Raw genomic sequence first — 13795 nt, 5'->3', positions numbered from 1 at the left:
CTGGGATATTTATTAAAGTCTCCCCATTCTGGCTAGTCAGAAATCCAACACTGCCCAATATTTTGTGACCTTAGGACTCTATGTTCAGCTTATAGCCCCCAGTAGCAAATATCTGCTATGCTTCGTGGAATCTTGCCCTCAAGTGCAGATTAAAGTTTGGCCAAAGACATAGGGTATTTCTATTAAGGTTTCTAGGATTCTTTTTCTACATATCTCCCTCTTCTCAGGTGCCCTGTCCCCCAAGTTCTAGTCCCCTCAAAAGTCTCAAACTATAATCTCTGTTTCCTCTACCCAGTGAAATTACAGTTCTCTGGATTCCACTTCCCTGTGCCCAGGTTTAGAAAGTTCTCCTGGGCAGAAAACTAGGGATATGGCAGAGCCTCTTAAGTTTCCTTCTATCTAGAATCACGGCCCATATTACCTGTTGCTCAAAGCCTGAAAATAGTTGTTTCATGTATTTCATAGTTTTATGTTTATTTCCATAGAAAAGTTAAGTCTAATACCTATTAATACCATTATGGTTGGAACCAAGTCCGCAATCATTAATTATGCAGAATTACTGTGTACTCAAGGAAGCATATGATAGTGCCTCTGTATTTGTGTAAGCTGTTATCACCCCCAATAAAAGGAGTGCTTTAATATCACTCACAGTCCCCAAACAGCAAATCAGGAATTGTTCCTATGGGAACCACACTAAGGTAACTTCCCAGGGCAATTGATGTGACAGGAAATGAGGACTGTATATATGTAACTGGAAACTTCATGTCCATTTAGGGGCTTTTCTGTGTTCCATTGTCTTAGTCTGTTTGGGCTGCTGTAACGGAATACCATAGACTGAGTGCCTTGTAAAAACAGAAATTTATTTCTCACAGTTCTGGAGGCTGGGAATTCCAAGAGCGAGGCGTTGGCAGATTCAGTGTCTGGCAAGAGCCTGCGTCCTCGTTCATAGATGGCTGTCTTCTCTCTGTGTGCTCACATGGTGAAGGACAAGTGAGCTCTCTGGGGTCTCTTTTATTATAAGAGCATTAACCCCATTCATGAAGTCTCCACCCTCATGATCTAATCACATTGTGCTCCCATAGGCCTCACTTCCTAATACCATGACACTGGGAGTTAGGATTTCAACGTATGAATTTTGAAAGGACACAGACATTCATGGAATTCTGTGGAATCACAGGATCATAAAGCCATGGTTCAAATAGGGTACTTAGTGACATTCTTCTCTACCTACCATTAGCAAATGCAGGAACGAACTGGGCTGAGGAGAGATGCTTTGAGAGCAAGTTCAATGGAAGCTGGCATGTGCATTCCTCCTATTCATGAGCCTAAATGGTAATTTTCAGTCTTTTCTTAAGTGACAGAACCATCTCTCTCCACCTCCTTTCTCTTTAATGAAATCCTTTGCAAGGCTGCTCTGTTCAATTGGGGGTTAAAAGAATGGAGCTTCTCTGTTGCCCAATCCACTGGCTACAGTTCAGAAATGTCTTTACAAAATCCTAGGACTCTGTGGAACACATTTGAAAACCACTGAGCTGGAACATCTCCTGATAATATCAGAGCCTCTTTAGTCCCTAACCCAGACCCCTGTCTTTGATATAATCCAGTGGTTCTCAACTCTGTCTGCACATTGGGATAACTGAGAGCTTTGAAAAATGTACTACTGTTCAGGTCCCACCTCTAGAATGTTGACTTAATTGGTCTGGATCAGATCCCAGCTATGGTGTTCTTTATGAAGCTTCCTGGATGATTCTAACATGCAGCCAGGGTTGAGAACCTTTAATCAGACAGTGTGTGGTTGCATTCCTTTTCTCCCACACTCAGCTCTTGCTCAGGCTTGAGCACTTGCTTCAAGACTCAGGGGTGGAATGCCAAGATTCCCCAGAACTCTGGGGATTGGCTTGGATGAGTTGGGGAAATAGAAATCCCAGGGTGGGAGGTCACAAACCCCTGCATGCCTAGTTCTTTCTGGAAGGACAGTATTTTCATCCACCCATATAACTGACCTCTGCCCACCATGCAGTGTACTTGGAAAACCTAAACAGAGGATGGACTGTGTTAGAGTTTCTTACTATGTAAATTACAAAGAGTTCAGAGAGCAAAACAGGAATACTCAGTGGTGCCAAATTACATATCCTAACAGGTCTGTGGTGTTTTGCTCTGCATATTTACCACCAAAACGTGCTGTGAATGTCACAGCAACCACGGAAGAGCCCCACCCCCGAGGAATTATGGTGTTAAAACATTAGATAAGTGGTTTTACAACTCAATTATATATCAGAATTATCTGGGGAGCATGTTAAAATGCACATTCCTTGGTCCCACCCTGGGAGATGGCAAATGAGCCTATCTGCAGTGGGGCCTAGGAATCTGTATTAGTAACCAGTACCTTAGGTGGCTCTGATACAGGGATCTAGGACCACATCTCGAGAAGTACCAGGTGCCAAAATAAGAGATAAAGCTCCCCTCATTCCTTCATACCCAGGCACATTTTCCTGTTCACGTAAAGCAAAATATCCCACAAACAGTAAATTTAAATTATTGCTGTCAAAAGTAGCACAAACACAGCTAACCCAAAAGAGTAGTTTATCATCCACAAAGTCATGCTTGATTTTTGATTTTTGATATGATTTTTCTCAGACCCAAATCGTCATGTCGTCCTCTCATTGTGACAAAACTTGCTTTAGATAAGCCTGAGATAAGGCTGGGTGACTTCCTTTCTTCCATTTTCACAGACTTTTAAGTTTTTATGCAGTGATTTAATGCTTGTTTTTAAAATTATGTAAAAATAAAGTGCTTTTTAAAAAGAAATCTGACTTGTACAAAATTTAGATTCTGTATAAGCCAATTTATACGTTGGTTGTGGGGGAGGAGATAGTTATCTACTTTACAAAATAATTCTTCACATTACAGAAGGACTTCCTTCCATACACACATTCTGTAGGAGAGAAATCTGTCTAGTGTTTTGAGAATGGTGTTTCCCTGATGAATATTTGGCCTAGGCTCAAGGTGCATGGAAAGCACTGCTCTTATAAAAAGTAAGCCATACCTTCAGAATTGACTGTGAGTTCCACAATCAATCAATTTGTGGGGATGGGGAAGCAGCCAAGATGAAACTGGAGGGAAGGGGGCAGCACACAACCTTAGAAAGAATGACAGAGCCCAAGGACATGACATGAACTGATTAGAACCAACTGGGTCCAAGATGGCAGACAGGTCGACTTCCACTAGACCTTGAGCCTCAGTATACACTCATTGTAACACATCAGCAAGGTAAATGACACACCCACAGGCACCATGACAGTTTCAAGGCCAACCATAAGGATCAAAAAGTGGGTGGTGGCCCAATTCCTAGAAATCCCCGCCCCTTCCCCAAATAGCTGGAATACTCCTCCCACTCATTAGCCTATGAAATTACCCGCTCCTGTAAAAACTGACAACCCCATACCCTGGTGCCTTTCTCACCTTCTGAGATGGCCCACACTCTGTCTGTGGAGTGTGTTTCTCTCTAAATAAATCCACTTCTCACCGATCACTTTGTCTCTCACTGAATTCTTTCTGCGATGAGATATCAAGAATCTGAGCTTCTTAAGTCCTGAAACCAGGTGTGTGATCTCAGTTGGAAGATCGTGGGTTTTGGCCAGGTTCGAGTCCCAGCCATGTGGGTTCAAGCCCTAATCAGGGTTTTGGCCAGGTTCAAGTCCTGGCCGCATGGGTTCAAGTCCCAGTCTGGATTTAGGCTGGGTTCGAATCCCAGCATGTGGGTTCAAGTCCCAATCTGAGGTGCACAGTTTCAAAGAGACGTGCTGAGCTTGACGGTATTAAAAGCCTTCCATAAAAATAATCTGGCCCAATGTAGTATTCCCTTATTTGCTAACCGTTTCAGAGATAGCCCTGCTGAGGGCTGAGGGTAGTATAAAGTCCATAGAAGATTCAGGTCTGATCCCCCAGAAAAATCTAAAGGGGAAATGGAAACAAGTGCTATGTGGGTTAATAAGGCCCCAAGTCAAAGCCCCCTATATGGAATAATATCCCCAGACCTCTGGAGAAGGATGGGAGGGAGAGCTCGCTTGCCCTTGCATTGAGCCGGGAGCCTGTTTTGCGATGTCTGGCTCTGTCTCAATGGAGTAAGTGCTCAGTTCTCAGTGAAGGGCATATTGGAACTGACAGTCTCACCATTGTGTATATAATCTGTCATGGCTGACAGATGAAGAAATGGGATTTTGTGAAATGCAACGAGATATAGCCATCAGCCACTGCTGGAAGGAAGCCTTGTTCTTCTGGACCCCTTAAAAAGCACTCATTCTCAGTCCTCTTTGCTCCTTCACTGCAGCCGTCTGAGTGCTGGGTTTAAAGCACCATTTCCCCCCCATTACTGCTGATCTTTTGTTGTGCTTCCCTTTTGTCCACCCTGCCCTTTGATTGCCAAGCTCTCCCAGCAGGGCAAATTGCAGCTGAAATGGTAGAAACAATGGGATCAGGCAATGTCCAGATGGAGGCACTGGGAACCAGGCATGCTTAACTGCTTACTTTCAGCTGGTCTGCCCTGAGTGTAAGTGAGCAGGCCCCACCTTTCAATTGCCAGAGTGAAATCCACCCTCCTGACAGTCACATGGGCTTCCCCAGAAGCAGGGTTAATTGGAAAATGAAACAATTAATGGGAGATGAGAAAGAACTAACAGTAAAAATTGCGCTGAAGGGGAGTTACCTGGCAAGTGCCTTTAGTCCTTAAGTATTTGGGAACAATCTTTTGTTCAACATGTAATGCATCTGAGCCCTCCAGTTTCATCATGAGCCATTATGAAATGAGTGATTGGTGGCTTATTGTCTTTTGTGTGCAGCCATATATTTTGTCATGGTAATAGGCATCTTAAATATTATTTTGTTTGTTCGTTCAACAAACATTTATTGAGAACTTTCTGGGTGGTTTGCTTTGTAATAGATACTGGAGATAAAAGGATAAATGAGTGTGTCTGACCTCAAAGTACTTACAGTCTAGGAGAGAGAGACAGAAAAGTATACAAATAAATGGCACATCGCATTACAAGGATTGTGATAGATATATTCATGAGAGACAATGGTGCATGCAGAAGGAATGGCATAAGAAATTAGGCTGAAGGAGGTAACAGTGTCTGCAGACAATATGTTGCAATATGCAGGTCATTAATCTCACTAATGACAAAATGGAATACCCATAGTAAAGCAGATGTTCCTTCATTTATTCAATAACTGTTTATTGAGTGCCCACTATTTGCCAGGCACTGTACTTGGTATCTCTGTGATGGTGTATACAGGCTAGAAAGGGAGACAGGCATTAATTCAATTAGTACAAAAATCAAATGTAAATTTAAAACTATGATAAGTACAACAAAGATGAGATACATGGTTTCATGAAAACTTACAATAGGAGTATTTCTATAAGGTAGGGGGCCTCACTAGGATTGAGCTGAGATTAGAACATAAAGAAAAGTTAATGAAGGACTCTGCTAGTTGCCAAGAGTAAGATGGAGCAATAGGGAAAAACTGATGGGAATTAGAGGTGAAGATTCCAGCTTTACCACGAAGCCCCTCTGTGGACTTCAGTATACAGATCTGGAAAAGTGGAGAGGGGTTGATGACAAGGGTAGAGGTGAGAGGTGAGTGCTGTTTTGCCCAGGTCCAAAATAACTTAAACCTTTTGTCCTACAGTTTTTATTAAGTACTACCACTAACTCTCTAGAATGTTCTAGTGTGAGCAACCAATTATTTTGTCACCCAAAGAAGTGGGAAATTTTGTTTCCAAGCCCTCTTCTAGCCTGTCATCCTGTGAGTATACACATAGTGCCAGCTAAAATCCAAAGCATAAATGACAAATTAACAAAGCCCTGACTCATAAAAGATAAGTAGGATTTACTATTTTATGCCATGAATAAGATTTCTCTATTTTTGCCAAAAATGAGATAGAGCCTATGTCCACGGCAGTAATACCTAGCGGCCAAAGTCAAGTGTCAGGATTAGTTCTCTAGATGATGATGGCAGTGTCTCTACTATAAACTGCAAGGTGAAGAAAAAATTAAATACTTTTTTTTCTTAATTTTCTCCTGGGCACTTAACAGGCCAGGGGAAGCTCTCTCATGATTCTTAAAAAATATGCTTCAATATTGGAAGTATAAACAGGATTTCACAAAATCAGGGAGGCAGAAAATAACGCTAGGGATTCCAGGAACTGGTGTGAATGAAACCCTGGTTGCTTTACTATATTGAATTTTACCCATAATTCTTTCTGCCATCTGCATTTTGACTCTTACCAGGGACAATAAGAAATGTTTTCTAATAAAGCGTAAATCCTATAGCATCAATGGCAAAAGACAGAGAAGAGATAGGTGATAGATATATAGCTAGCTAGCTAGCCAGCTAGATAGACACATACAGTACATACATACATAGACAGGTAAACAGACAGATACATATTATAGGTTAAAACTTCCTAAATTCACTAAGCCATTATCATATACTTCTTAGTTGGGATATTATCAAAGCTTTCTTAATTTACTAATATTTTCCCTTTAACAAATCTTAGGGAAATACATCCTCTGTGTATAAAACAGGACTTATAATAAGCTTTAAAGACTGCTTTCTTTGTACTGGTAGCCTGGCTTAAACTCTATCTGGAACAATGTGAACATATCTATATTAAAAATAGCTTAATATCTCAAAACAGTGTGTTCACTATCCATTCCCTTTGTGAGTTTATAGACGTTTGATATGTTGTGTCTCTAGCACACGTTCTGCCTTTGCTGGCCGAAGAGTTAGTCTAAGGAAGGTGCAAAGTCTGAAGACGTTCATGTAGAGCCAATGTAGGGAAAAACACAGCTGACAAAGTCCAATGGAGTGATCTTGAATGATAATTATTTTTTTTTCCTGGCACATTTGTCCAGGAGACTTGTTTCCTTTTTTTTTTTTTTTTTCTTTTTTTTCTTTTTCCAAGGTTCCTTTTGAGAATATCCACGCGTTTTCTCAAGAGAGTAGTCAGGGCCTAATGTGGGCTTAAGGATGTCTTAGCAGGCTCACTCCCAAACACGCACCACTCCTAGAGTCGGCAGAGATTTGAGGGCTCTTCCATGTTTCTTTGCTTCTTTTCGTTTCTTCTCTATGCCCTTGACTGGCCCACTTTTCCCCACGCAGTCATCAAACTTCCCCCCCCCCCCTTAATTCCTCAACTTGTGCTTTTTCTCCTTGTTGCAGTGGTTCCTAATGAGTTGCTTGTTTGAGTGCAGAGATGCTGAACTCCAGGATAAACTCCAAACAGAAATGAACTGCAGTAGGCAGAAGCAAGGGAAAGATGTGTGTTTGAGAAGAAGCTGGGGCAAAAATAAGCTGCAGCTGGAGTTAGGGAAACGCGTGCAGGGAGTCTGGAAGTTCAGATGCTCTCCTGAACTCTGCCACCTTGGGCAGGACTCTTCATGGCTAAAGTTTTAGCGTCTTCATTTGGAAAATAGAAGCATTGGACTGAGGGACCTTTAGGGCCCCTCCTGACTCTATAAACAGTTCTTATTCTGAGATTGCATTAAACCAAGATAGGTTAAAGTTCCTGTTATCTAGGGAGAGAAAGACAGCAATTATAGCATCCTTATTAATGTTCAAAATCAACACAATGTATTTTTACTAAAGAAATTGAAAAAAACCTTCACAAAGCATTCTGGAATTAAAGGTGTCTGTTTCCAACTTTTGAATAATTAAGCCTTTTGACATTAAATTTTAAATAGTTTCACCGTGCTGATCTTTGTTTCTCTCTCTCTCCTTCTCCACTCCACCCACCCTTAGGCTTACGAGCGGCCACAGAAACACTCAGCTCTCCATTATGACCCAGGCCTCCCACAGGACTTCACCGGTGACACCTTAAAACCAAAGCACCAGCAAAAAAGCAGCAGCCAGAACCACGTGGACTGGTCCACCAACTCTGACAATGGACCTGCCACTCAGAATTGCTTCATCAGTACAGAGTCTGGCAGAGAAACTGCAAGCACCAGCAAGATCCCAGCTCTTGAGCCCCTGGCTTCCTTTGCAAAGGCCCAGGGTAAGAAAGGCAGTGCAGGGAGCACATGGAGTCAGTTGTCCAACAGTAGCAAAGATCTGCTCTTGGGAGGTGTGGTTTCATCTCCAAGCAACCACAGCTCACCAGCTCCACCCAGCAGCTCTGCTGAGTGCAGTGGGCTCCAGCCCTTGGTAGATCAAGATGGAGGAGGTGCAAAGGAGCCCCCAGAACCACCTACTACTATAGGCAGCAAGAAAAAGTCCAGTAAAAAAGATGTGATAAGTCAAACCATACCAAACTCAGACCTAGACTGGGTCAAGAATGCTCAGAAAGCATTTGACAATACAGAAGGGAAACGGGAAGGCTACTCTGCAGATAATGCCCAAGAGGCATCACCAGTCAGGCAGAATGTGAGTTCCATCAGTAATCCTGAAAATGACTCAAGCCATGTCCGGATTACTATCCCTATCAAGGCACCCTGCCTAGATCCAAGCAGCCATAAGAGGAAAAAGAGACAGTCCATCAAAGCAGTGGTGGAAAAGATCATGCCAGAGAAAGCCCTGGCTTCTGGAATCACTATGAGCAGCGAAGTAGTTAATAGGATACTTTCCAACCCCGAGGGTAATAAGAAAGATCCCCGTGTCCCTAAGTTGGGTAAAATGATAGAGAACGAGTCCCCCTCAGCTGGCCTTGAAACTGGTGGAAATGCTGAGAAGGTTGTCCCTGGAGGTGTATCTAAGCAGCGGAAGCCACCCATGGTCGTGACACCTCCAACATGCACAGATCACTCTCCAAGAAAGCTGCCAGAAATCCAGCACCCCAAATTCGCTGCAAAACGGAGGTGGACGTGCAGCAAACCAAAACCCACCAGTCTCCTTCGGGAGGCAGTCATGGCCACCTCCGATAAACTGATGGTGGAACCGCCATCTGCTTACCCCATAACCCCGTCCAGCCCTCTGTACACCAACACAGACAGTCTTACTGTGATCACGCCGGTAAAAAAGAAGCGGGGACGACCAAAGAAGCAGCCTTTGCTCACGGTTGAGACGATTCATGAGGGGACCTCCACCAGTCCAGTCAGTCCCATCAGCCGGGAATTTCCTGGAACCAAGAAAAGAAAGAGACGACGTAGTTTAGCTAAGTTGGCCCAATTAGTGCCAGGAGAGGACAAACCCATGAGTGAGATGAAATTTCACAAAAAAGTTGGAAAGCTTGGGGTGTTAGATAAGAAGACCATCAAAACTATCAATAAGATGAAAACACTCAAAAGGAAAAATATCTTGAACCAGATCTTGTCCTGCTCCAGCAGCATTGCGCTGAAGGCCAAAGCTCCCCCAGAGACCAGCCCTGGGGCAGCAGCAATCGAGAGCAAATTGGGCAAGCAGATAAATGTCAGTAAGAGGGGCACCATCTACATTGGCAAGAAGAGGGGCAGGAAGCCAAGGGCAGAGCTGCCACCCCCATCCGAAGAACCCAAAACAGCCATCAAGCACCCGAGGCCAGTTTCTAGCCAGCCGGATGTTCCCGTCGTGCCTTCCAACTTTCAGTCACTTGTGGCGTCTTCACCAGCAGCTATGCACCCACTTTCGACACAGTTAGGTGGGTCCAATGGCAACCTGAGCCCCGCCAGCACTGAAACCAACTTTTCAGAGTTGAAAACTATGCCAAATCTCCAGCCCATCAGTGCTCTTCCAACCAAAACCCAAAAGGGAATCCATAGTGGGACCTGGAAGCTGTCTCCACCCAGGCTGATGGCCAACTCCCCTTCACACCTTTGCGAGATCGGGTCACTCAAGGAGATAACACTGTCCCCTGTGAGCGAGTCCCACAGTGAGGAGACGATCCCGAGTGACAGTGGCATTGGGACAGACAACAACAGCACGTCTGACCAAGCAGAGAAGAGTTCCGAATCCCGACGGAGGTACTCTTTTGATTTCTGCTCCCTGGACAACCCGGAGGCCATCCCATCTGACACCAGCACAAAGAACCGGCATGGCCACCGGCAGAAGCATCTCATCGTGGACAACTTTCTGGCCCACGAAAGCCTCAAGAAGCCAAAGCACAAGAGGAAACGGAAAAGCCTGCAAAACCGTGATGATCTCCAGTTCCTGGCAGACCTGGAAGAGCTCATCACCAAGTTCCAAGTGTTCAGGATCTCTCACCGGAGTTATACTTTTTACCATGAGAATCCATATCCCAGCATTTTTCGGATTAATTTTGATCACTATTACCCGGTGCCATATATCCAGTATGACCCGTTGCTCTATCTTCGTAGGACTTCAGACTTAAAGTCAAAGAAGAAGCGTGGTAGGCCTGCAAAAACCAATGACACCATGACAAAGGTGCCTTTTTTACAAGGGTTCAGCTACCCTATTCCCAGTGGAAGTTACTATGCACCCTATGGAATGCCTTACACATCAATGCCTATGATGAACCTTGGTTATTACAGTCAGTACCCAGCTCCTCTGTACCTGTCGCACACGCTCGGAGCAGCGTCCCCATTCATGAGGCCAACAGTGCCACCACCTCAGTTTCACACAAGCTCCCATGTGAAGATGTCTGGTACGGCTAAGCATAAAGCAAAGCATGGAGTGCACCTGCAGGGGCCCGTGGGCATGGGCCTCGGTGACAGGCAGCCATCCCTGAATCCTCCCAAGGTGGGCAGTGCCGGTCTGTCCAGTGGTCGGCTCCACAAGAGGAAACACAAACATAAGCATAAGCACAAGGAAGACCGGCTCCTGGGGACCCACGACAACCTGAGTGGTCTCTTTGCAGGCAAAGCCACAGGCTTCTCCAGCCACATCCTGAGCGAACGGCTGAGCAGTGCAGACAAAGAGCTCTCCCTTGTGAGTGAGAAAAACAAGCATAAGGAGAAGCAGAAGTACCAGCACAGTGAAGCCAGCCACAAAGCATCCAAGAACAACTTTGAAGTGGACACCCTGTCTACGCTGTCACTTTCTGATGCCCAGCATTGGACGCAGGCCAAGGACAAAGGTGACTTGAGCAGCGAGCCTGTGGACTCGTGCACAAAACGGTACTCTGGCAATGGCGGGGACGGCAGCAGCGCAAGACCAGAGAGCCTGGATGTGTTCAGTGAGATGAACCCTCCGAACGACAAGTGGGACAGTGATGTGAGTGGGAGTAAAAGGAGGAGCTATGAAGGCTTTGGGACGTACAGGGAAAAGGACATCCAAGCCTTCAAGATGAACCGCAAGGAGAGAAGTTCCTATGACTCCTCCTTATCTCCAGGTAAGGCCGAGTTTTCTTCAGACTTGGACTGTCTTGTTACTTGGTTGCTGGGCACTGCCCTGCAGCAGTCCGCCATCTTTGGCACGTTGGGTTCACTAGTTTGCAGAGAGGTAGAAACCAAATGAAAACAGGTCTCCTTGCAAATGTGAGTCTGCTGCACATTTTATGCATTGTTTAATCAGTTATTTTCTGTCTTTCCTCTCTTGGAGCCATTGCCTGAGAACTGTGGGCCCAGAGGCAGCCCCAGTAGCTGCCAAGACTACAACCATACCCACTACCTTTATGCTTTTAATTAAAGATGCTATGCCTAAGTCTTCATCTGACCTGATGGTACATTTGCTAGTTGGATAAAACCTCTAAAACTCTCTAGGAATACCAACAAGATCCCAAGAAAATCAACGTTGGATGGGAATGAGTATCTAGTTTACCTGACATGCTAGCTCTAGAAGTCACACATCCTAGGTTGAAACATCTACAGTAGAGCCATTGGAAGCTGATGACCAGTGAATCTTGAAGTCTACCTGATAAGGAAGCCACAGACCAAAGCCATGTTGTCCTCTTTTTGGCATCTGATAAGCAGCTCTTGGTAGACCCCTAAAGTGCAGCCCTGACCTGTCATTTCCCTGCATAAAGGTGAGGGTGGGCGGAACCAGACTGAAAGGTGCTGTGAGCCTCCTGCCTCTGCTGGAACCTACTGCTGTGTCTCTTTGCATATCCACTGGGGATGGGATTTGCCCACTAATCTCTAAACTGAAGTGCTGGTGGCTACTAGGAAGAGCTCATTCCTTGTCAGTTGCTGGGAGAATTTCCTTGCTAACCTGCCCACCCACATAAACCTTCCTTGCCATGGAAGCCTCACACTTCTGCATAAATATCCCTTTGTCCATGTCCACACATCACACAGATGATAAAAGACTCCTGTAGAACAGAGTAGTTATTTACTAGGAAAAAGGTAGAAACTCCTTTCTTAGGAGCTGCAGAAGCTAAAAGGATTCCTCATGCTCTCCCTGCCCCCAAACAGTACAAACCCTCTGGCCAAAGCCTGGTTTAAAGGACTGATTACCCCTGATAAGCTTTGGGTGCACTATTTCACCTCTGTTTATGATGTGTATCCCTTGTTTGTCTTCTCCCTTCATGCAGAGTCCATAATTAGTGAAGGTGAAGAGGTCTGTTCATGAGGATTTAGAGACATTTTCTAGGCCAGCAGATTTCGAAAAGAAATATGTTTTGATGATGGCCATTCTGACTGGCTTGAGGTGATACCTCATTGTAGTTTTGATCTGCATTTCTCTAATAATTAGTGATGTTGAGCATCTTTTCATGTGCCTCTTGGCCATCTCTATGTCTTCCTTGGTGAAATGTCTATTTAGGTCCTCTGCCAGTTTTTTAACTGGATTGTTTGTTTTTTTGATATTGAGTTCCATGAGCTGTTTGTATATTTGGAGATTAATCTTTTGTCTGTTGTTTCATTTGCAAATATTTTCTCCCATTCTGAGGGTTGTCTTTTTGTCTTGTTTATGGTTTCCTTTCTAGAGGGTTGGGATAGGGAGGGTGGGAGGGAGGCTCAAGAGGGAGGGGATATGGGGACATGTGTATGCATATGGCTGATTCACTTTGGTGTACAACAGAAACTAACACAGTATTGTGAAGCAATTGTACTCCAATAAAGATCTATTAGGAAAGGAAGGAAGGAAGGAAGGAAGGAAGGAAGGAAGGAAGGGAGAGAGAAAGGAAGAAAGAGAAGGAAGGAAGGAAGGAAAGAAAGAAAGGAAGAAAGAAAGAAAGGAAAGGGAGAGAAAGAAAGAAGGAAAGAAAGGAAAGAGAGAGAGAGAGAAAGAAAGAAAGAAAGGAAAGAGAGAGAAAGAGAGAGAGAAAGAAAGAAAGAAAGATATGATTATGAGTTAGAAGCTACTTAAATATTGCTCCAAATCACCCCCAGCTCTGAGTTGCTGTCGTGGTAGATGATCTCCTTGGTTAATGAAGAGACCAATTAGCAGTCATGTTTCCTGCACTTGCTAAGGTGATAAATGGCCCACACTTCATGTCTGCACAAGTGGATGTGCTCTTCTGGGTTTCCCCATTTCTGATCATCAGACTTTGTTGAAGGTGTTTGTTTTTTGTGCAAAGCCTAAATTAAGCCCACATGGACAGGAGTTGCTAAAAGATTAAACTTTAACATGAGAAGTACTGTTGCTTTCTCTTTCAGTGTGGTGGAATTTATCCATAGAACCAGAACTATCCATGACAGAAGGCATTCTTATTTCTATTTTCTTGGCATTGTTTAGCTAGAAAACAATGGTGGTATGTTATTGCTGAGAACCTACAAGCAAGAATTGTAAGTTAACAGACCTGAGAAGCAAGGTCTCAGAAGCTAAAACCAGCCATTGTTGCCATTAGGGTTCTCAGCAGTCTTACTGGGACTTCTGCATGTCTGGACCGTATTACATTTGGGTTCTGGTTGAATTTTGCCAGCTAGGGGTTCATCCGGTCACTGTGTCTCTGAGGGCGGCCACACTCTAGCCATACAAAATTCCT

At 44.3% G+C, this 13795-nt stretch overlaps 1 protein-coding gene across 3 annotated transcripts in view; it reads left to right on the top strand.

Moving 5' to 3' along the window:
* SETBP1 (SET binding protein 1) overlaps nucleotides 1-13795 on the top strand; it is a 376816-nt gene that overhangs the window by 253652 nt on the left and 109369 nt on the right. For all 3 annotated transcript variants that reach the window (XM_067699221.1, XM_067699219.1, XM_067699220.1), the window contains exon 4: nucleotides 7801-11260. In XM_067699221.1, coding sequence (XP_067555322.1) covers nucleotides 7801-11260 — 3460 coding nt within the window. The remainder of the gene's footprint in view (nucleotides 1-7800; nucleotides 11261-13795) is intronic.

The sequence above is a fragment of the Pseudorca crassidens genome, chromosome 12 (assembly GCF_039906515.1).
Source record: "Pseudorca crassidens isolate mPseCra1 chromosome 12, mPseCra1.hap1, whole genome shotgun sequence".
NCBI classification, from domain to species: Eukaryota; Metazoa; Chordata; class Mammalia; order Artiodactyla; family Delphinidae; genus Pseudorca; species Pseudorca crassidens.
The sequence above is the reverse complement of the archived record's forward strand: the minus strand, read 5'-3'. Positions and strand labels throughout refer to the sequence as shown.